Source organism: Procambarus clarkii, chromosome 51, assembly GCF_040958095.1.
Source record: "Procambarus clarkii isolate CNS0578487 chromosome 51, FALCON_Pclarkii_2.0, whole genome shotgun sequence".
Lineage (NCBI taxonomy): Eukaryota > Metazoa > Arthropoda > Malacostraca > Decapoda > Cambaridae > Procambarus > Procambarus clarkii.
Genome location: NC_091200.1, coordinates 9,592,950 through 9,617,700, shown reverse-complemented (window position 1 = coordinate 9,617,700; position 24,751 = coordinate 9,592,950). Strand labels below are relative to the sequence as shown.

At 48.2% G+C, this 24,751-nt stretch overlaps 1 protein-coding gene across 5 annotated transcripts in view; it reads left to right on the top strand.

Moving 5' to 3' along the window:
- Positions 1-24,751, top strand: part of shot (dystonin-like protein short stop) — a 629,765-nt gene that overhangs the window by 249,258 nt on the left and 355,756 nt on the right. For 2 of the 5 annotated variants that reach the window (XM_069303978.1, XM_069303970.1), the window contains exon 1: positions 16,004-16,407. The exons of the other annotated variants lie outside the window; for them this stretch is intronic. In XM_069303978.1, the coding sequence (XP_069160079.1) occupies positions 16,266-16,407 (142 nt within the window). In that variant the 5' untranslated portion in view covers positions 16,004-16,265. Of the gene's footprint in view, positions 1-16,003; positions 16,408-24,751 lie in introns of those variants that run through there. 5 annotated transcript variants of the gene reach the window in all.

The window sequence follows — 24,751 nt, the reverse complement described above, 5'->3', positions numbered from 1 at the left end:
ACTTTCTTGTATGGAGCCCAAACGTGTACTGCATAATGCCAGGGGCACCTCACTAGGGCATCATATGATTACGTTACCTTATCTGACTCTGACTACTTAAGACTACTACCACTACTCCCACGACTACTACCACTGCTCCCACGACTACTACCACAATCCTCACGACTATTAGTACTTCTAATGCTACCCTTATGCTTATACCACCACCACCACCACCACGACAAATATTACCATTACCGCTAGTAGTACCTATGTTACCAGTATTAGCTTTAACCAGACACCTTACCCCGTGTGCAGGGATACACTCACAGGGGTACATAGTGTTACCTTAAGTACAGTGTCTCGCACTCAGGTCTCCTCTTTGATACCAACGGTCTTCTTAATATGGTGTTCATGTGTACTTTTTGTTCCAACTTGTGGTCGGGCTTGGGGAGTGGAACAACTCTCAGAGCCAGCTTATGGTAACTTGGTGTTTTTTTGTTTTGCGAGTCAATTCACATGTATCATCGTCGTATAGGTAGGTGTACTTATGTCCATGCTCGTGTTTTGCCTTAAGTGCCTGGCCCAGCCTGACGCAATGTTTCCGCTCCTCGGCCCCGCTGACGTCTTTCCTCAACGCTCGCGCTATTTTTAGAGAATTCTGTGAATGTGAGGTGCAACACTTTCCACCCGAGGGTCAGTTCTTGACTTAAGTGGGTCGTGAAACTTACATGGCGCTTTATCAATCTGTGTCTTTTGTGTTTCATGGTACTATTGCTCTGTAATTCTAGGTGTAAAGCGTGTAGGGTGTAGGGAGCGACGTGGTCTAGAGAGTACGTGGAAACAACAGATAACTAGAAGGTTTTCACAACCACCAACTAGGTTAGTGTCGTAGCGAGTAGCTAATATTTCCTAAAGTCTGGGAATATTATCGTGTAAGATATACGTAGAATACTCAGGGAACTCATAACAGAGGCCACATCTTCACTACACACACTATCTTCATCACTAACCATTATCACTTTCCACACTATCTTCATTACTATAACCGTCTTCACTACACACACCATCTTAGCGGTGCAACCATCTTCTCCAAATACAATTTTTATCACAATAACCATCTTTACTGCTCACCATCATCATTACTGTAACCATCGTCCCTACACACTATCTTCATCACAACCTCCTCAATCTGAGACCTCTGGCAGGGTCGCTGGTATGAGGTTTTAGGTAACAAACTGCACACTCTCTGAGGCCAGGCTTGGGGAGTAGAACTCCTCCCAGAACCCCATCAACCAGGTATCAACCACCCTCCCCACCCTTCACCACCCTCCCCACCCTTCACCATCCTCCCCACCCTTCACCACCCTCCCTACCCTTCACCACCCTCCCCACCCTTCACCACCCTCCCCACCCATCACCACTCTCCCTACCCTTCACCACCCTCCCCACCCTTCACCACCCTCCCCACCCATCACCACTCTCCCTACCCTTCACCACTTTCCTTTCATCCCCGCAATCATTGTGAGGTGATTAAATATAAAGAGAAACCTCCAAGCCAGTATGACCGGGCCCTGTCTCCCGTGCCTGCTGACTTATCTTGATAATTACTTAACCCTCATAATGAGTATAAGTAATCTTAGCCCTCATAATGAGTATAAGTAATCTTAGCCCTCATAATGAGTATAAGTAATCTTAGCCCTCATAATGAGTATAAGTAATCTTAGCCCTCATAATGAGTATAAGTAATCTTAGCCCTCATAATGAGTATAAGTAATCTTAGCCCTCATAATGAGTATAAGTAATCTTAGCCCTCATAATGAGTATAAGTAATCTTAGCCCTCATAATGAGTTAAAGTAATCTTAAGTGAAATGTGTGGGAATGGAGTGTTTAAGTTTGGTGAGGCTAGCCCCAAGCGTCTGGCCCCCAAACTCGAAAACACATTGGCTTTTTATATACATACATTGAAAACTGCAATAATGTGACATGTGAGGGTATGGAGCGTGCGTGTGAACACGTGTACTCACCTAGTTGTACTCACCTAGTTGTGTTTGCGGGGGTTGAGCTTTGGTCCCGCCTCTCAACCGTCAATCAACAGGTGTACAGATTCCTGAGCCTATCGGGCTCTATCATATCTACACTTGAAACTGTGTATGGAGTCAGCCTCCACCACATCACCCCCTAATGCATTCCATTTGTCAACCACGCTGACACTAAAAAAGTTCTTTCTAATATCTCTGTGGCTCATTTCGGCACTCAGTTTCCACCTGTGTCCCCTTGTGCGTGTTCCCCTTGTGTTAAATAGACTGTCTTTATCTACCCTATCAATTTTCTTCAGAATCTTGAATGTGGTGATCATGTCCCCCCTAACTCTTCTGTCTTCCAGCGAAGTGAGGTTTAATTCCCGTAGTCTCTCCTCGTAGCTCATACCTCTCAGCTCGGGTACTGGTCTGGTGGCAAACCTTTGAACCTTTTCCAGTTTAGTCTTATCCTTGACTAGATATGGACTCCATGCTGGGGCTGCATACCATACTGCAGGGTTGGCCTGACATATGTGGTATACAAAGTTCTGAATGATTCTTTACACAAGTTTCTGAATGCCGTTCGTATGTTGGCCGGCCTGGCATATGCCGCTGATGTTATCCTCTTGATATGTGCTGCAGAAGACAGGTCTGGCGTGATATCAACCCCAAGTCTTTTTCCTTCTCTGACTCCTGAAGAATTTCCTCTCCGTGTGTATGCATACGTATGAACATTTGTGTGCATGCGTGTGAACACGTGTGTGCATGCTTTTGAACACGTGTATGCATGCGTGTGAACACGTGTATGCATGCGTGTATATTTTGGCCAGAATTGGGATTTGAATCTTAGCAGTTTGGGCGTTAAAATTAGTGTTCTAGTAGAAGTGCCCGTTCTTCTCTCCTCTTGTAAAGGGGTTGAGAGTTGAGGGTAAAGTTGTGGCAGAGGGAGTACTTACGGCACGGTGTTGACAGCTCTGCGTGTTGTTGGGCCGAGGCTGACCCAGCTCAGAGCACAGTGCTCCTCCAGGAGGCTACACAACGTAAAGCCAACGTTTCATGCACCTTGCGTTTTTTTCCCCTTGGGTTTGTTAGTCACCTGGAACTGTGGAGGACTTGATGCTGGCGTCAAGTGGACATTGGCAGCCAGGCGACCAAGGTGAGAGGCGCCGCCACAGTCTTGAGCTAGATGAAACACTTGTGTGGCTGTTGAACCCTTGTGTATCTGTGGCGCCACCTGGCTGCCACCAAGAGGGCTCTATTATTATTCTTTTATTATTAAATATCACATTTATGATAATATCTGCCTATTCGGCAAAGATGGCTTGGGGGCATCCGAGTTACAGCCCCGCTTCTGTGCCAGGCAAGTCCACTACGGGCTCACCATAGCCCGTGCTACTTGCAACTTTTTCTTCCAAGAAACTGAATCTAAAACAACAACTCTGGGAGTCTCATGAGCAAAGTAAGCCTAATACTTATTAAACTATGGATCACAATATATTTGTTTACCAGCAGGCGACAGAGGGAGTGGACCCGCACCCCCAGGCAGTTATCGCGCCAGGAAGAGATAAGATACAATCTGATAACATTGTGCGTTCAACACGGCCATGAGGGCCATGATTACCATACGTCGACCACCAGACGACCGACCGTGATGATTACTCCAGTGAGTAGTTGAGGGCACGGGAGGAATGAGGACTTGGGCGGCTCTCCTGCTCTCTTCCCCTCCCAGGTGCTGCCGTCAGCCGCTCTCTGGCCCACCTGTTCCAGGTGGTCTCTGGCCCTGTGTTGAGGCTGGAGGGGCCTTGCTGGCTGCCAGACCGTGGCCGCCACTGCACCAGTCCTCGCCCCTGGAGCGTGGCCGCCTGTACAACGAATTGTGTTTTTCCACTGCGCAAATTAGGTTGGAACTGACAAAATTATTGCGCCGCCAATCAGAGAAAAGCACCACCGTATATATACTGAGCTGAAGATAATATATTTTGACGTTTAGTGAGTGTGATGAGTGAAAGTGTTTACCTTGATAAGTTCAGTGTAAATTACTGCTGCGTGAGTATTCAGCAAAGTTTAAATCAGAGTGGCGGAAGAGAGAGTTTATAGTGTTTAGTAGAGCTTGTTCCATCCTGGAGTGATTACACCGTAGGTCCAACCTAGCGAGAAGCGTCGTCAGCGCCGGAGGAAGAGTGACTCATATGTGTCAGCAGGTGCTGAAGGCAGCGTCTTGGGAGGCGCAGGTTACCAGGTTACCTGGTGTACGAGGACGGTCTCAAGTACACACACGCGGGGCCACATAGTTAGCAATGTGGCCATTCATTCATTTATCAATTCACGGCCACTACCTTCCGTGTGTAGCTTCCGGGGATCAACAGCCTCTCGGAGACCGGGCCGCGGGGCTCTTAATCCCCGGAAGACACATGGTAGGTAGTGCCCGGTATTGATAAATATGTGGCCCAATGACATTAATATTTTCTGCGTGTGTGTGAGAGAGAGAGAGTGAGAGAGAGTGACAGAGTGAGAGAGTGAAAGAGAGCGAGCGAGCAAGCAAGCGTGCATGTGTGCGGGTGCATGTGTATGGCGCTGAGTCAGCTGGTGTAATGTGTTGCGCCTGCAGGGACCCGGGGGGGGATGGGGGGGTGGCCTGGTGCAGGTGCTTCTCAAGGACCATCAAGGCTCCTCCCATCCACACCTCCCTCTCCTTCACTATTTATCCCATTTATACCATGCCTTTGTGTGTCTCTCTCTCCCTCCCTCCCTCCCTTCATCCTACCCACAGTCTGATCTGTCAACTGTGTGGGTCATCAATAGTCAGTCATCAAATCCAGGGATCCCATCACAATGGTTGTACTCTTCAAGTCACTTGTGTTGTCTCGTCTCGAGTACTGCTCAGTACTCACTTCCCCTTCAGAGCAGGAGAGACTGCTGAAATAGAGGGAATACAGAGAACATATACGGCACGCATAAACGAGATAAAGCACCTAAATTATTGGGATCGTCTCAAAGCTCTCCAAATGTACTCTCTAGAAAGGAGACGAGAGAGATACCAAATAATACACACGTGGAAAATACTGGAGGGCCAGGTAGCAAATCTACACAGTAAAATAACAACGTACTGGAGTGAACGATATGGAAGAAAATGCAGAATAGAACCAGTGAAGAGCAGAGGAGCCATAGGCACAATCAGAGAGCACTGTATAAACATCAGAGGTCCGCGGTTGTTCAACATCCTCCCAGCGACTATAAGAAATATTGCCGGAACAACCGTGGACATCTTCAAGAGAAAACTAGACTCTTTTCTAAGAGAAGTTCCGGACCAAGCGGGCTGTGGCGGGTATGTGGGCCTGCGGGCCGCTCCAAGCAACAGCCTGGTGGACCAAACTCTCACAAGTCAACCCTGGCCTCGGGCCGGGCTTGGGGAGTAGAAGAACTCCCAGAACCCCATCAACCAGGTAACCAGGTATCACTCCTAGGGCTTGGGTGGGGTTTAGGAAGGAGTAGGCTGAGAGGTGGTAGAGGAAGAAAGCGGTGGGGTGAGGCCCCCATCGAGGAGTGGGGCTCAACTCATGTTTGGGTATAATTGCATAAAATTACCCATTATAAAGTATTTTTGGTCTTCTATTATTAGCACAAGACGGAGCGAGTCGATTCTTTTAATTACTCCCCGTTTTAATTACAACATTTTTTTTTTTTTTTTACCTTGACCAGGATTTTTATAGGACCAAATCCTTTTGAACTTTTGCACCAAAACCTTTTGAGTCGTAATGCATGTATTGAACACGTGCCTTGGGAGGGTTTGTGCTCTTCCTGACCTGCAAGACTTGAATGGAACCAGCCTGACACAGGCATTATGCAGTGTGTGGACGTTAGGGGCAGAGAATCAGAGAACTATGTCGCAGCCCCGCCAGGCGATAGACTAAAGTATACCTGCAGATTGGCACGATCGTCTGAGCTATGTCAGCCGCGACCAGTGATGTCTGCGCTGTTTATAACCATCTGGACGGTGTATGTTATGAACTACTTCCCTCTGTGTCAACTCTAATGAGGCGATTATCACTTGGTGGTTCCTGCAGCAGATGAGTGGAGGTGTGTTAAGCTGCGCCAACTATATTTGTGGCCTGTTGTCGTGTGCTGGGTGGTAGTTGTGGTGGAGTGGTAGTTGTGGTGGAGTGGTAGTTGTGGTGGAGTGGTAGTTGTGGTGGAGTGGTAGTTGTGGTGGAGTGGTAGTTGTGGTGGAGTGGTAGTTGTGGTGGAGTGGTAGTTGTGGTGGAGTGGTAGTTGTGGTGGAGTGGTAGTTGTGGTGGAGTGGTAGTTGTGGTGGAGTGGTGGTTGTGGTGGAGTGGTGGTTGTGGGTGGTTCTTCCCAGGGCAACAGGTAAAGTTTGTGATCGAACACTTGTATAGATATGTTGGTTACGGGGTCAAGTGGCACAGGTGTTGGTCTAGAGCAGCAGGTGTTCGCGGCTCACATGACGCTGCCACATGTGCTGGTCACATATGTTACAACATCCACCCCAATACAAGGTGTGTGTGTGGTGTGTGTGTGGTGTGTGTGTGTGTGTGTGTGTGTGTGTGTGTGTGTGTGTGTGTGTGTGTGTGTGTGTGTGTGTGTGTGTGTGTGTGTGTGTGTGTGTGTGTGTGTGTATTCACATTGTTGCGCTTGCGGGGGTTGAGCTCTACTCTTTCGCCCCGCCTGTCAACTATCAGTCAATCATTTTTTTATTTTTTTTTATTTTTTCCACACAAACACACACATGTTGGCCCCATGTGTATATACTCACCTATTTGTAATCACCTATTTGTGTCTGCAGGATCGAGCATTGACTCTTGGATCCCGTCTGTGTTTGTTCGTGAGTGTGCGTGCGTGTGTGCACGCGCGTGCAGTGCTGTTCTATACTAGTAACCGCGGAGATATTTGACCTGAACCTTTGATGCTTGTGGGCTTACTACCTACTTGGTTGTTGTTGTTATAGATTCAGCTACTAGGAACAAGTTCCAAGTAGCACGGGCTATGGTGAGCCCGTAGCTTACCTGGCACAGGAGCGGTGCAAGTAGCACGGGCTATGGTGAGCCCGTAGCTTACCTGGCACAGGAGCGGTGCAATTAGCACGGGCTATGGTGAGCCCGTAGCTTACCTGGTACAGGAGCGGTGCAAGTAGCACGGGCTATGGTGGGCCCGTAGCTTACCTGGCACAGGAGCGGGGCAAGTAGCACGGGCTATGGTGAGCCCGTAGCTTACCTGGCACAGGAGCGGTGCAAGTAGCACGGGCTATGGTGGGCCCGTAGCTTACCTGGCACAGGAGCGGTGCAAGTAGCACGGGCTATGGTGGGCCCGTAGCTTACCTGGCACAGGAGCGGTGCAAGTAGCACGGGCTATGGTGGGCCCGTAGCTTACCTGGCACAGGAGCGGTGCAAGTAGCACGGGCTATGGTGGGCCCGTAGCTTACCTGGCACAGGAGCGGGGCAAGTAGCACGGGCTATGGTGGGCCCGTAGCTTACCTGGTACAGGAGCGGTGCAAGTAGCACGGGCTATGGTGGGCCCGTAGCTTACCTGGCACAGGAGCGGTGCAAGTAGCACGGGCTATGGTGGGCCCGTAGCTTACCTGGCACAGGAGCGGGGCAAGTAGCACGGGCTATGGTGAGCCCGTAGTGGACTTACCTGGCACAGGAGCGGTGCTGTGTGTGACCTACTTTGTGTAGATGGTAGCATATATAACCATACTTACACCTCTCACTCCTCCTCAGTATTCTGCATTATCTCCGTCTCATTTTTTTGCGTCTCTGGTTCGCCTTCCTGTTCCATTTGTAATGTTTATTTGTATACATCCGTTCATCTTATTACTTCATGTTATGCTTTCTCAAGCTTGTCTTTAGCCTTCACCACCATCATTTTCCTATTGCTTTTATGTTTTCTTCATATTTCTACTATTCTCATTTTGATAATGCTTTTGTGCTCTGTGTGTACTGGACCAACCGGGCTGTGGTGGATATGTGGGCTGCTCCAAGTAACAACCTGTTAGACCAAGCTCTCACAAAACAAGCCTGGCCCCCAGGCCGGGCTTGGGGAGTAGATGAATTCCCAGAACTCCATCCAGGTACAATCCAGGTACTTGGTATTAAGGCTTAAGGTTTTGGGCATCATTTGTGGAGCGTGAGAGAGGTGTCTCCCCCCACCCACCGTCCCAGTCATGAAGAGCAAGCCAGGCAAGAGGTGGCAGCCAGTAAGGCCCACGTTCCAAGTAGCACGGGCTATGGTGAGCCCGTAATTTACCTGGCACAGGAGCGGGGCAAGTAGCACGGGCTATGGTGAGCCCGTAGTGGACTTACCTGGCACGAGAGTGGTGCCGCCTCTTATCTTGAGAGGATTTCGGGGCTTTTTAGTGTCCCCGCGGCCCGGTCCTCGACCAGGCCTCCTCCCCCAGGAAGCAGCCCGTGACAGCTGACTAACACCCAGGTTCCTATTTTACTGCTAGGTAACAGGGGCATAGGGTGAAAGAAACTCTGCCCATTGTTTCTCGCCGGCGCCTGGGATCGAACTCGGGACCACAGGATCACAAGTCCAGCGTGCTATCCGCTCGGCTCCCTGGCTTCTAATATTTCCAAGTAGTGTGACAATTACACACAGAAATCACAATAGCGTGATGCATCAACAGAACGAATCCACAAGGGTTTGTGGGTTTGTGGAACAAATCCGACAAATATTTTATCATGTCTGGGATCCTCTTGGACGTAGGTTCGAACCCCTCATCACGGTTCTTGTGGATTTGTTCATTAGTGTGACAATTGTTGTTTTGACTTCACCATACTTTATTCATTTGTAGCTAGCTTTCTTTTTTGGTGATAAGGTTCTTTAATCCGGATGTTATCCGTTTGTGTCCGGTGTTCGAGCGAAACAATTTATTTATATGACATACTACGTTCCTGGTCTTTACACAGACCAGGAACGTCACGCCTTTCTGATGTAATTGTAAAACAATTACAATTACTTACCTTTGTAATTGTAAAACAATTACAATTACTTACCTTTGTAATTGTAAAATAATTACAAAGTGTTTTTACACCTCCAGCGACAACATCCCACCATCACCACCTACACCGGAGGCACACACAAACAGGATAACATCAGCAGTGTATGGGACGATGGCAGTTATAAGAACATTGTTTAGAAACCTGAATCAGGATTCCTTCAAGGAATCGAAGATAGGCTAATGTAACTAAATCTCATAATTCTAGACTCCTAGAGGATAGAAGGAATAGAGGGAATATAATCACAACATGCAAAATACTGAAGGGAATAGATTTTTTGGGGGGGTGGAGGGGAGATAAAGAGGATGGAGAGGCACAGGTGAAGGGAAAGATAAGGTGAACAAAGATAGCGTCTTCAGATTGAGAGGAAACAGTACAAGAGGACACAGGTAGACGCGGGAAATGCTTCATCCACACTTCGGCCAATGTGTGCCCCAATGCCAATTCATCCCCCAATGAGCCGAAGTGTGGATGAGGATCCTCTCATCCTACACGGGTAGTTAACAAGTGGCATGCTCTAAAAGAAATTGTGGAAGGCATCTGAATCCACAACTATAAGGCCCTATTCGACAAAGAATTTGATGGCAGGATAGTCAGACCGCAGCAGGTACAAGGCTAGTAGGCGGGGCATTAGAGCGCTAGACCTCACTTCCCCGTAGTCACCAATAGGTAAGGTTAGTCCTTCCCTCCCTCCCCCTCCACAACAAACACCACCCATGACAGACATTCACCCCCTCCCCCACGTGACCACTCCACCAGCTGTCAGGCCGTGAGGGTGAACCAGAGTAAACATTGTTCAACACTGTAAACATTTGTTGGTTGACCAATGAACATACGAGCTGAAAGTCGACGTCGAAATCCGCTCTCTGTTACTTCCCTAAAATGGTTTTTGAGAGACGCCGAATATTGTTGAATACAAGACTGTCATTAACCCTCATCAGGGGTTGAGAGCCTCTCTACCCCAGAGAGGGTCTGGGGTAGAGCCTCTCTGGGGTTAGGTGTTCTCTGGGGTGGAGCCTCTCTGGGGATTAGGTCTTCTCTGGGATTAGGTCTTACTCTGGGGCGGAGTTCCATAGAAGGCGCACCTCTTGAAATGCTACACCCACTTACAGAAAATGCCTAACTTTTTTCAACAGAACCAAAATACGTAGCCTAACCTACCCAAGGCCTAACTATACAAAACAATACTGTCATATCATATTAACATGAATGTCATTTTTAATACTACAGAAAGATTTTCGAATGCAACTTAAGGGAGGACGGCAGCTTAGACGAGCATAACCTGAGGATGGGATGGTTTGAGGGCCCGGGTGAGTGTGAGAGAATCACTGAACATGTTATGCTGGTAGAAAGATGGTGGTCGGCGACCAGATCCTCTTGGGTCGCGTACATTTAGTGGTGCAAGTGACGTCTCTTTGTTTGATCTGCGTCATCCTGGTGCAGGCAACCACTATTTGGATCACTTTAGCTCTCTCGTGTTCGGTCATATGAGCCTCTCATATTCGGTCATGCGAGTGTCAAAACACTTAATTTGTGGCGTGTTTCTGAGAACTGATTGTTAATGTCTCCATCGCAATTACCGCAATATTTCAGGAAATTAAGGAGGACAGAAAGCAGTTACTGGCCCACAAAGGCCAGAAAGTACGAGTATAAAGAGCTATGACATGTTTAGAACCGAGAATTATATGTACGGGCAGCATAAAACATCCACTAGACACAGTGAGACATTGTAATTGCCAGAATTAGGCTGTGATATTGATATCTATGGCAGGTGGCTGCTGGTAATGAATCCCCCCCAGTGGTGAACATTACAATTGTAAGCTATGTGAACAAGAGCTGGGACATACTCTCCAACACTATATCTGTGATTGCCCTGTTATAAGTGACTTCAGACCAAATGGTGTGAGATACTTTGAGCACTGTAATTACTTCATACACTCAGGAATATTAAAAGATATGCTTGTGCTGTACCCAGATTTTGCTAGTTGAGGCTAATAGATCAGTCTTGCATTTCATGTTCTCTCTTGATTTTTTTAGTCAGAGTTGATTTGTTTTTGTACCGAGACTGGTATTTGCTCCCCTGACGTCATGTGTGACTAACCATCCTGTGTGACGAGAATATTAGATGAACTTATAGCTAGTTTTGTTATCTACACTGTAATCTTCCCATATAGAATAGAGTAACAGCACATTGCTATGTAAACCTAAGCTTGTTAATAATAATAAAAAAATACTTGTCAGCTATACCTTATAAGAGATAACGCCGCGTACTTCTGTTTGACCTAAGGCGGCCATTCCAAATCTATTAAAAGGGCATAGCCGTTACAAGTATAACTATATTATATATATATAAGGACTAGGGGCAGGGGGGGGTGATAGAACACAATATGGGTCAGCTTACGTGGGAGCCCACAAGGCTTCACTCCGGGTGATGCGTATTAGTTTTGAACTAATATGCAGTAACAACATATATATATGTTGGGGCGAAGTTGCCGAGACACTACTGTCAGAGGTCACGAAGTTTGTCAACAACTGCCTCTCTGGGTTGATCCCAGATACAATTAAACCCTTCTTCGGAGCATCCTTTTGTACCCTTGAGAAGAAGGGTGGTGGAGTCAGACCCATTGTCGTGGGTAACACACTTCGGCGCCTTGTTGCTAGGGCAGCTGTCAGAAACATCCACGGAAGCTACAACGATGCTTCGACCCCATCAACTAGACTTTGGTGTCCCGCCATGGCTGTGAAGCAGCAGCTCATGCAGCACGAGCCTATATTGAGCACCTCCTAAAAAATCTAAGGGAGAGGAGTTAGGACTCAACCTAAATCCATCAAAGTGCGAAATCATCTCTCATCTAGATACCAATCATAGATGCGATAAGACCAGTTTTGCCAGGAGCCCCAGTAACCGCTCCCACCAACAGTGTGCTGCTAGGGGCACCTCTGGGCTCGAGTGCCATTGAGGTAGTCCTCGAAGAAAAGCTGAACGAGAATGGAGCTGACCACGAAGGAAAGATTAAGACAGGAATTTCCTTAAGTACTTTCGAATTTAATAATACATTTTCAGAAGGATCCTTCTGAAGTATTATTAAATTATTATATTATATAACCGGACTCATCCAGTACTCAACAGTAACCGGACTCATCCAGTACTCAACAGTAACCGGACTCATCCAGTACTCAACAGTAACCGGACTCATCCAGTACTCAACAGTAACCGGACTCATCCATTACTCAACAGTAACCGGACTCATCCAGTATTCAAAAAAAAAAAGATGTGAAATAAACGAGAAATCACAAATATTGCAAACCACATTTACAAGTTAAGAATAAGCAAGCATTGTTACATCTTGGTGTGAAGTGTCAACATGCAGCCAGCGGTCACTGCAACCTGGCGGTGGAACACAGCGGTCACTACAACCTGGCGGTGGAACACAGCGGTCACTGCAACCTGACGGTGGAACACAGCGGTCACTACAACCTGGCGGTGGAACACAGCGGTCACTACAACCTGGCGGTGGAACACAGCGGTCACTGCAACCTGGCGGTGGAACACAGCGGTCACTACAACCTGGCGGTGGAACACAGCGGTCACTGCAACCTGGCGGTGGAACACAGCGGTCACTGCAACCTGGCGGTGGAACACAGCGGTCACTGCAACCTGGCGGTGGAACACAGCGGTCACTGCAACCTGGCGGTGGAACACAGCGGTCACTGCAACCTGGCGGTGGAACACAGCGGTCACTACAACCTGGCGGTGGAACACAGCGGTCACTACAACCTGGCGGTGGAACACAGCGGTCACTACAACCTGGCGGTGGAACACAGCGGTCACTGCAACCTGGCGGTGGAACACAGCGGTCACTGCAACCTGGCGGTGGAACACAGCGGTCACTGCAACCTGGCGGTGGAACACAGCGGTCACTGCAACCTGGCGGTGGAACACAGCGGTCACTGCAACCTGGCGGTGGAACACAGCGGTCACTACAACCTGGCGGTGGAACACAGCGGTCACTGCAACCTGGCGGTGGAACACAGCGGTCACTACAACCTGGCGGTGGAACACAGCGGTCACTGCAACCTGGCGGTGGAACACAGCGGTCACTACAACCTGGCGGTGGAACACAGCGGTCACTGCAACCTGGCGGTGGAACACAGCGGTCACTACAACCTGGCGGTGGAACACAGCGGTCACTGCAACCTGGCGGTGGAACACAGCGGTCACTACAACCTGGCGGTGGAACACAGCGGTCACTGCAACCTGGCGGTGGAACACAGCGGGTACTGCAACCTGGCGGTGGAACACAGCGGGTACTGCAACCTGGCGGTGGAACACAGCGGGTACTGCAACCTGGCGGTGGAACACAGCGGTCACTACAACCTGGCGGTGGAACACAGCGGGTACTGCAACCTGGCGGTGGAACACAGCGGGTACTGCAACCGGGCGGTGGAACACAGCGGTCACTACAACCTGGCGGTGGAACACAGCGGTCACTACAACCTGGCGGTGGAACACAGCGGGTACTGCAACCTGGCGGTGGAACACAGCGGGTACTGCAACCTGATGGTGGAACACAGCGGTCACTACAACCTGACGGTGGAACACAGCGGTCACTACAACCTGGCGGTAGAACACAGCGGTCACTGCAACCTGACGGTGGAACACAGCGGTCACTGCAACCTGACGGTGGAACACAGCGGTCACTACAACCTGACGGTGGAACACAGCGGCCACTACAACCTGGCGGTGGAACACAGCGGTCACTGCAACCTGACGGTGGAACACAGCGGTCACTACAACCTGGCGGTGGAACACAGCGGTCACTGCAACCTGACGGTGGAACACAGCGGTCACTGCAACCTGACGGTGGAACACAGCGGTCACTGCAACCTGACGGTGGAACACAGCGGTCACTGCAACCTGACGGTGGAACACAGCGGTCACTGCAACCTGACGGTGGAACACAGCGGTCACTGCAACCTGACGGTGGAACACAGCGGTCACTGCAACCTGACGGTGGAACACAGCGGTCACTGCAACCTGACGCTGGAACACAGCGGTCACTGCAACCTGACGGTGGAACACAGCGGTCACTGCAACCTGACGGTGGAACACAGCGGTCACTACAACCTGACGGTGGAACACAGCGGTCACTACAACCTGGCGGTGGAACACAGCGGTCACTGCAACCTGGCGGTGGAACACAGCGGTCACTACAACCTGACGATGGAACATACGTTATTACAGACACAAAATATAGTTCAGTAAATAACCCGCCACACACACGTGAACAGATATGAAAGTGTCAACGCTTCAGCCTGCAGTTACATACGCCAGGAGCCTCACAGCAGGACGCCCCCGCCTGAGGTCAGTCCAGGGGGGCCAGACCTCCTCCTGGTGACCGTTCTCACCTCCGTTCAACGACACACTCACCTGAAAAAGGGTAAATTAACATCTTACTTGAAATGACGTTGAACGGAGGTCAGAATGCTCACAAGCAGGACGTCTGGCCTCCCGTCTGACTGTTGAGTACTGGATGAGTCCAGTTACAGTTGAGTACTGGAAGACTGTCCAGTTACTACCTGGATTGCATCTGGATAGAATTCTGGGACTATTAGTAAAGCCCGGCACGAGGCCAGGCTTGACTTGAGAGCTTGGTCCATCAAGCTGTTGCTTGGAGCGGCCCGCAGGCCCACATATCCTCTACAGCCTGGTACTTCTTACATAAACCATATTCCAGTATTTGTCTTGAATACTTCCACTTTTTTTCCGGCAATATTTCATATAGTCGCTGGGAGGGTGTTGAACAACCGCGGACCTCTGATGTTTATACAGTGTTCTCTGATTGTGCCTATGGCACCTCTGCTCTTCACTGGTTCTATTCTGCATTTTTTTTCAATATCGTTCACTCCAGTACGTTGTTATTTTACTGTGTAGATTTGGTACCTGGCCCTCCAGTATTTTCCATGTGTGTATTATTTGGTATCTCTCTCGTCTCCTTTCTAGTGAGTACATTTGGAGAGCTTTGAGACGATCCCAATGGGTGCTTTATCTCGTCTATGCGTGCCGTATATGTTCTCTGTATTCCCTCTATTTCAGCACCTCTCTTGCTCTGAAGGGGGAGCAGTACTGGATTAGTATCTAGTTACTGTTGAGTGCTGGATGAGTCACGGTTGAGTAGTGGATGAGTGTGCCAAGTGAGTGAGTGATAAGAGGTGTATGATAACACAGACAACTAATAACTAAGAGGAGGTGTAAGGAAGACAGGAGTAGAGGTGATGGTACACTTGATGACGTATCAGTGACGTCACAGAAGGCCCCGCCCTCTGCTCTTCATTAACGCCGCACCAGGACGCACGTTTGTTTATTTCCCGGTCTTGGTTATGTATGGCAGTGACAGACATTATATATATTGACATTAAACTCAACCATTTGGGAAAATGCCGTGATGTATTTCAAATTGAAATGGTGTAAAGATTAAGTTTGTGTTTACAGGATTGTGAGAGTATGGTAGTGGTGTGGCGGGTGTGTGTAGCGCCGAGCAGGTGTGTCGTCAGTAGCACAGGTGGTGGCGCCATGACTCCTCCCACACTGCTTCCTCCCTCCTTCATCCTGCCATAAACCTCATCCCCACACTCCTGCAGGACACACCCGCTGGAGGAAAGGACCGGCGGGAAGGCCAAAGAAGGTGGCAGTTACCTTGGCTGGCGAAGCGTTGTGTTTACTGTACCTAAGCGGCTCAGCCGCCGTATTGTTGGAACATCTTGCGGCCGCCGCGGGCCCGTGTGTGTTGTGTGCCTGCGGGCGGACAGCCAGTGTAGAGTTAGCCGGTGCTGTGGGTGGAACTCTTGCACCCACCGCCCCGTGCATCACGCTGAGGGTGCAGGTGTGTGAGCTCCAGGTCTGGCGGTGCGTGTGTGGGGGTGCGTGGGCAGGGAGCAGGGCTGACCCGGGTCCTGGGTGGAGGAGGAGTGCTGTGGGCGGGGAGAGAGAGAGAGAGAGAGGGAGAGGGAGGAGTGTAGGCCGCGGGACCCAGGCAGCGGCAGTCAGTTAAGCCCCTGAGTCAGGCGGTGTGTGCAGGGTGCGGTGGTGCTGGCCCCGCAAACCCCTTTAGTTAGTCCAGTGTAGCTAGTGACTCTAGTACCCTTCGACCCGTGCTCTCTCCCGCTGCTGCTGCTGCACTAGTTGTTGACACTAGTGCTACTAGCCCCGCCACCAGGCGCTCCTAGACCCGACCCTCTGCCCTCACAATGTCAACGCACCACTACTACAAGGGCCGGCTGGGCTTCGACCCCGCCGAGGCCCGGGCAAATGGTACCCGAGACGGACACAACACGGGCGCCGACTTCAAGACATTTGGCGGATACGAGGAATCTCTCAGCAAGTTCAAAGGTATAGTGTATACCCTCAACATCTACCAGTTGATAGGTAGGCGGAACTCGTCACGTGCATGACCTGCATTGTTGTGTTGCGTGCCGTGGACCACTACCACCTCCCTCCTATACTCCACCCATCCCAACCTGCTGTAGTTTTACAAGGAATGATACAAGCCAATCCAATAAATAGGTCCTGATACATTCCAACTTAGGGATGGCATAATAATCTTGGGTAACATTTTGATAGCAGGGAATGGTGGAGTGTAGGTGCGTGTTTGTGTGTTAAACCTTCGTGTAGCAGCAGAAGCACCTGTCAGCGGGGAACTGTGTTGTGTAGCTGCCTGTTGCTGCTACGGAGATAAGTCCTCCATCCCTAGGGAGAAGCCCTACCCCACCCTTCCTGCTGGGGCCAGACTGGTCACCTGATTAACGCGACAGGTAGATCAGCAGCCGAGTCTGGCCGGCTGGTGTTGGGATCTTGTAGCCCATATTGGAGGCTGTATAATGTGATATATAGTAGTGATAATGATGTGTTGTTTTATAACTAACACTTATAGTTCTGAATACGGTGGTAGGGGAAGTGAAGTAGTAACGTCTTGTAGTGCGATAACGACGTAGATAACTTACAAAGAAGTAGCATGACGGAGGTGAGGAATGTGGACGGTTGTATTCCGTCTAACCGACTAACCTCGGACACAGTGGCAGGTCGACCAGGTACTCCAGTAGTTGTGGGGTCAGGGACTCGCCCAGTGTTAATAACAAGATAACCGCACAGTGCATTCCTCGCGCCCTTGCTCACAAGCGCTCAGCATTTTGTTTTATTTGTTATTGTAGTTTCCTCCATGCGTGTTTGTGATGTATGTAACACCTGATGTGTTTGTAGCGATGTATGTATTTTAATGCACAATATTTACTATTACAAATTTACAGGTTTAACAAATGCAAGCATCTGATATAGTACACTAGAACAAAGTAAACGTTTTTAATTACATTTTTTCTAAATTAAATTCAATGTACTTAGTATAACGGTAATATTAAAACTTTATTTTTAACAAAATATTAGAAGATCTGATAGTATATAGTACTTATAATGCGTATTTAGTACGTAGAGTACGTATTTCTTAATACGTACCAATAACTTGATACGTATAGATGGTACGTATTTCTTAATACGTACGTACTATAAAGAGCTGGTAACACTGCTCAATATATTCATCCCTCTGAATTTGTTTTTGTAAATAAGTGGTTGAGAAAGATGTGAGAGTGAAGGGAGAGGTGGGGGGGTGGGGGGGCGTGTGGCCTTGAGCAAGGTAGAGGTGGTTCACCACTGTGGTTGATAGTGCTCTCTCCCGCTAACAGTACTCTGGCTACACCTCTGTGGTCACCCACACTACTGTGTCACAGTAGTGTAGACTTGGAGGTGTGAGTTTTGTTTAGTTTAGCTCATTTATTGTGCACGTCTTGTGGGCGGTAGATACCCATCTATCTATGGGTAGATGCCTATATCCATCTTGTGGGCGGTAGATACCCATCTATCTATGGGTAGATGCCTATATCCATCTTGTGGGCGGTAGATACCCATCTATCTATGGGTAGATGCCTATATCCATCTTGTGGGCGGTAGATACCCATCTATCTATGGGTAGATACTCATACCCATCTTGTGGGCGGTAGATACCCATCTATCTATGGGTAGATAGATACCCATACCCATCTTGTGGGCGGTAGATACCCATCTATCTATGGGTAGATACCCATACCCATCTATCGATGAGTAAATACCCATACCCATCTATCTATGGGTAGATACCCATACCCATCTATCTATGGGTAGATACCCATACCCATCTTCTGGGCGGTAGATACCCATCTATCTATGGGTAGATACCCATACCCATCTTGTGAGCGGTAGTGGAAAGAGTAACAGAGGCACATAATGGGCTCAGGGAGTTAACCCCGCAATTCATTTAGCTAAGCAAGTTACAATCTTGATGAGCTAGTTACAAAATTCAATGCACATCTTCACATCAACAATGGGCTCGAGATCGACCACAAGTACAGTTTCTAACACACACAGAGATCACACTAACGTGATGCATCAAATGAACAAGTTACAATCTTGATGAGCTAGCCTGTCGTAGCTCAGTCGATTAAGGCAGTGTCTGGGATGCTCCCGGACGCAGGTTCGAATCCTCGTCACGGCCCTTGTGGATTTGTACAGTTTCTAAATTAAGCAACTGACATATGTGGAGAGCTAGTGTCAGTGGTTTGAGGTGTGATGGGTTAATGTGTTCAGTTCCCTGAAGGTCGTTGTGTGTACATCTAATGTTGTAATTTGTTCAATACCCAATAGCTTTTGATGACTTTGGTGTCTGGTGTCATCCTGTACCGTTGACCATCACCATTGTATTCTTCACCGCTCTCATCGACATTTCAGTGATCTGAAAATTGTAACGATAGTGAGAGCTGTGAAGATTATAATCTTCATTGTCCTCGTCATCATTGTAATCTTTGCGGTCGTGCTCGTAGAACCTGGGGAAGGGTGCCGGCCTCCCCATAAGGCAACAAGTCTCCACTCCTCCCCGCCTGTCTCTTGGCCCTTGAAAACTTCCAGGATTATCTGGAGACTCAATGAGCAACCCGTTCTCGCACTTGCTTCTAGTCAATATTGGCTTATTTAATAAGTGCATATGTGACATACTAATTGATTGTGAATATTTTAGTTTATCTTGAAATGCTTCATAGAAAACACCGACCTCACCTAACCTTCTTAGTATGTTAAGATAAGCATCTTATTGCTTCTTATTTACAATTATTACTTAACCTATCAACGGTATAGGATAAGTAATAATTGTAATTAAGAAGCAATAAGATGCTTATCTTAACATACTAAGAAGGTTAGGTGAGGTCGGTGTTTTCTATGAAGCTTTTCAAGGTAAAGTAAAATATTCACAATCAATTAGTATGTCACATATGCACTTATTAAATAAGCCAATATTGACTAAAAGCAAGTGCGAGAACGGGTTGCAATGAGTGCAACTCAAGGTTCAACGCGTGGAGTGCAATTCTTTCACATTTTTTACAATAATAAGCTCTTGTGGGACTAAAACAAATCACATTTAAATTATACAATGAATTACTGCACATCTTTTTGCTATTAGCTGGAGTGGAATATATATAACAGTACTCCGTTTCATTATAAATATTTTAAAATTAATATACTGTATTACAATTACGTATATAATGTTAGAAAAATGTACAACATGCTGAAGGGGAAGTAAAGTCATCATGTAGACTGTTATACGACCTGCTTGGTCTCGAATGGGTATTATTACTATTAATTTTAGTAGAAAATACACAAGGGATGTGTACTCACCTAATTGTGCTTGCGGGGGTTGAGCTCTGGCTCTTTGGTCCCACCTCTCAACCGTCAGTCAACAGGTGTACAGGTTGCTGAACCTATTGGGCTCTATCATATTTACTGGACTGTCTACTAGCTCAAGACTGTCTTGCCACGGACAATACGTTGTGGCAGCTGGTGAAATAGGCAGCCCAGCCTCCCAATATGGGGAGGTAAATGTAACAGCACAAGTATGTAATTATATACTATTCCTAACAGTCAGGACTTGTACCTATTTTCACTTAGTATCAAACCGTACTGTCAAATATATTGGCAATATTTGAGTTTACCTGAAAAGCTGAATAGAAAACCTTGACCTAACCTAACCTTCTTAGTGTATGAGGACAAGCATTTTATTGCTTTTTAATTACAATTAGTACTTAACCTATAGCTATATTGATATTGCAGTTTTATAAAACTAATAAAAAATAAAATATTTCAATAAACTGTTAAGTAGCTCAGGATATTTTCAAATTTTGTATAAAATTTCTATTGTTTAATAAAAATGGAAAAGAAATTCCTGATATTTAAAACTTGTGTATAGAGAATTGAACTTGAAAAGTTCATCCTAAAATTCTGAGTGTCTTAACAGAAAACGAGGAGAATAAATGGGGAGGTAAATGTAACAGCACAAGTAAGTGCAATTATGTACTATTCCTAACAGTCAGGAAATGAACTTATTACACTTAGTATTAAACCGTACTGTCAGTTGGGAGGATGGGTTGTTAGCAGGAGACAATGGAGGTGCATGGTCTGGTCACCCAGTTAAGTCGTGAGCAGGTGTTGCGCCGGTAAGTGTACCCATCACCCCATCACCTGTGAACGATGGCACCATTATATGGGGCTCGTGTAGATTGATTGATTAAGATTAAGTCACCCTTTACGGGCTCACCATAGCCCGTGCTACATGGACACTTCGTCCTGAGTAGCTAAATCTTTAACAACAACAACATTGTCACCCAAGAGGTAGCATGGGCATGAATAGCCCGTAAGTGGTGGCCCTTTGGAGCCATTACCAGTATCAACAGATGATACTGGAGATCTGTGGAGGTGCGACTGCACCCTGCGTGCCTGCTTGACAGGAGATGTCTTCCCCTGGGGCTCGTATAGTGAAGCCAGGGTTTATACACAGTGACCCTTGGTAACTTTGTTTTACCTAAAAACGTCGTCGGATAGTGATTACTAGATAAACTAGCGGTAGTAATAATGTGAAAACTAATCTTTTATAGACGTAATAGCGTGAGTGTGTGTAGTCGCGTCAGTGTAACCTGCAACAGTCGCGCAGGGAAGACATTCTGCAGTTTTTGATTTGGTGTTGACCAGAGGCCTGGTCGACGACCGGGCCGCGGGGACACTAAGCCCCGGAAGCACCTCAAGGTAACCTCAAGGTGTTCGGCTGTAACCTTCACCGTCTTTTTTATTAAACAAGTGTGACAGGTGGGGTAAATTTGTGTATTTTGTAATAGAAATATACAGTGACAATTATGAACAAATTAGTGAGATATGATATAAGGAATGTGGTAACATGAGAGACAAGCGGTCTATTTTGCGTGCGTGCGTGCGTGCGTGTACTGGCCTAGGTGTACTCGCCTACATGTGCTTGCAAGGTCAAGCTAGACTCCTGGCCCCGCCTTCCGAATATTTTTAGAGGAATGAAATGACTCATTTATCTTGCTTTTTATCATATTTACATTTAAAATGTTGAATCGAATTAGCTTCAAAGATTTGTCCATGCGCATGTTTGTATTTGTTGGAGGAGAGGCAGAGTGGTGTTGACCTAGTGGGCGTGGCACCTGGCGCCCTGGATGGTGTACAAGATGTGCGGTGTTACCTGTGCAGCCCCCCCCCCAGTCACAGCCCCGCTCCTGTGCCAGGTAATTCCACTCACTACGGGCTCACCATAGCCCGTGCTACCTGCAACTTTTTGTTCCCAGTAGCTGAGTCTACAAGAACTGTGCAGCGGTTAGTGCATTGTGACGGGGAGAAGGGAAAGCCAGCCATCTGACCCTAATTAAAGGCAGCATTATTTATCAGGTCGGTAAGCATCGACATGCTTAGTAAGCCTCGACAGATTGTGCAACTACATGTTCGTAGTGCCTGCTTGTGCCCACATGTGACTGTGCGTGCTCATGACTGTGCGCGCTCATGACCAGGAGTGCAGGTGAGTGTAGCTTCTATAGACACTCATCTGGTCATGAGATAGCAGGCAAAGTGTCTTCCGTTCTCTAATGATAAGTCCTGTGACCCTCTTTGAGCCACCTTATTAAGGAGTAGAGCGGACATTTCTTAATCTAAATCGAAGGTTGGATTAGTTTTTGTAGGGTCAGATAAATTATTTGTCGATTCAGTGAATCAGTCTGCCAGTTTAGTATGCATCTGGGTGACCCTTGGCCACACATGTTTGTGTCATGTGCAGTTGGTTGGCCGTGCCCTCACTTGGGTGTCCTGTATATATACCGTCTGATATTTATTGGTTGACACCAAAACTGCAACAAGATCTTGGGTGTGTTGTACACACACACACACACATGGTTTGTACTGTAATTAGAGATGTACTGATACCAACATTTTACCGTTATCCACTAACGAGTGATACCAACGATACATCGGTACACCTGTAATTGTATTATGTTTTGGGAGTAAAAGAAGAGCTTGTGGGATGCAGGTGTGGCAGCCAGTGAGGCGCTACTCTCCTTCACCAGGTGTGTGGTGTTGAGAGGTAAGGTGTGCTGACACCTTTCCTCTCAACATTGAACAGACTGATGTATGGGTTCGTGAAGGGTTCAGGTCGTATGTGTTCACCATACAGTAACTGCCACTAGTGGTGAAGACGTGGTGGGAAAGTGAAGATTATGCCTAGAGCTGGGCCACGTTCAGGGTACAGTGCAGGCGGGAATTGTGAGTGTGTCATTACACTATTAGTGTCATCAGGGAATATACGATAATGGCTATCAGTAATTGTTAGGCCTAGGTTAATGTCAGCGGGGTCTTGGCTACCTAAGAACACCTTCTTGGACTACGCCCCTAGTGAACTGTCAGCCATGAACACTGCTACTGGTGTAGTCTGACCCTCACGAGAGGTGAAGCCACCAGTGTGGAAGATTATCCTAGTGAGGGCGGGGGGGGGGAAGGGGAGTAAAGCATTCCTGCTAAATAAAGCTGTGTGTGTATTTGTGATTTGTGCCTGCAGGATCTTGGACCCCGCCTTTCTAATCATCGGTTGTCTAATGTACTGGTCCCAAACCTATTTTCCTTTGTTATATCTGCTACATGTATTTCTCTCACACACCAATCCCCAGGATGCAGCCTTAAGCAGATCTCGGGTACATATTTACTGCTAGGTGAACAGTGGCATCAGAACAATGAAAAGATTTACTGAACAAAAAATTGTACCACTTACGGGCTATTCGTGCCCGTGCCACCTCTTGGGTGGCTTAATCTTTATCAATCAATCAATCAATCAATCAACAGTGGCATCAGATGAAAGATGCCAATGTTCTGCCTAGACCGGAAATTGAATCCTAGCCCTTAGGACTACGACGTAAGAGCGCTGTCCACTCAGCTGCGAGGACCTGTGTGTGTGTGTGTGTGTGTGTGTGTGTGTGTGTGTGTGTGTGTGTGTGTGTGTGTGTGTGTGTGTGTGTGTGTGTACTCACCTATTTGTGCTTGCGGGAGTTGAGCTTTGGCTCTTTGGTCCCTTTGGTGTGTGTGTGTTCAGTTTTGAATACCATAATACCATAATGAGGGAGGGGGGTGATGGTGCTGACCGGGGGGGGGGGGTGCACGCCGGTGCACAAATGTCACCTCGGTTTCCTGAATTAACTATATCCCGCCACCTGCTTCTGGTTAAGACCTCCCCCCCCCCCCTCCCCTCCTCCTCCGACAAGCGGACTCTTGCTCGGGGTCAATTGAGACCTTGCATGGAATCATTCATGCGTGTGGAGGGCATGAGCGGAAGATGTGCACTAGGTTGGCGCTTCAAAGAGACTAAGAACTCTTGGATCTCTTAAGGTCTAAAGTGTTTTGGAGAGATGGTTTAGTTTGTCGAGGATGGAGAGGTTGGGTCGATAATGAAGTTTGGCGTGTTCGTAAGGGTGTGGGAGGGTGGGTGGTGTGTGCTGGAGCTGCCAAGTGACCGACGCTGCTGCTGCTGCTGCTGCTGCTGGAAGATTGGTGCGTCTCTCGCATACCACCTACCCTTGCGCCGCCCCCTTCCCCTGCACTACCACCACCTCCCCCTGCACCACCACCTTCCCCTGCACCGCCCCCTCCACCTGCACCGCCCCCTCCACCTGCACCGCCCCCTCCACCTGCACCACCCCCTCCACCTGCACCTTGATACCTGATCAACCAGGCTGTGACTCATACGTCAGGCTGCGAGCAGCCGCGTCCAACAGCCTGGTTGATCAGTCCAGCAACCAGGAGGCCTGGTCGACGACCGGGCCGCGGGGACACTAAGCCCCGGAAGCACCTCAAGGTAACCTCAAGGTAGGTGCACCACCACCACCACCACCACCTGCACCACCACCACCACCACCACCACCACCTGCACCACCACCACCACCACCTGCACCACCACCACCGCCACCTCTACCACCACCTCTACCACTTCCGAGGTCTCGAGACTCGAGTCACTACTCCATGTATGCGCGGCACTAAATATACTTCCATGGTGTGGTCCTAGGATAATGAATGTTAAACTAACGCTATGGAGAGATGATAAAAGGGTTCAGGCTTGGAACTAAGAGGTTCAGGCTTACGTTGGTGCGGCGGGCGGCGACTGTGGCATGCCTTGGTCTCCTGTGGTGTCTTGGGCACCAGTCGTGCCCTCACAACCCTAGTTCTCGGGTCCCAGACGGTCCCAGAACATCTTACTCACAGCTCCTCAACAGCTCTTCAACAGCTGGTAATCTTGCTTACTGTAAGATTGTGAGGTGTAGTATGCGGGCAGGCGGAGGGT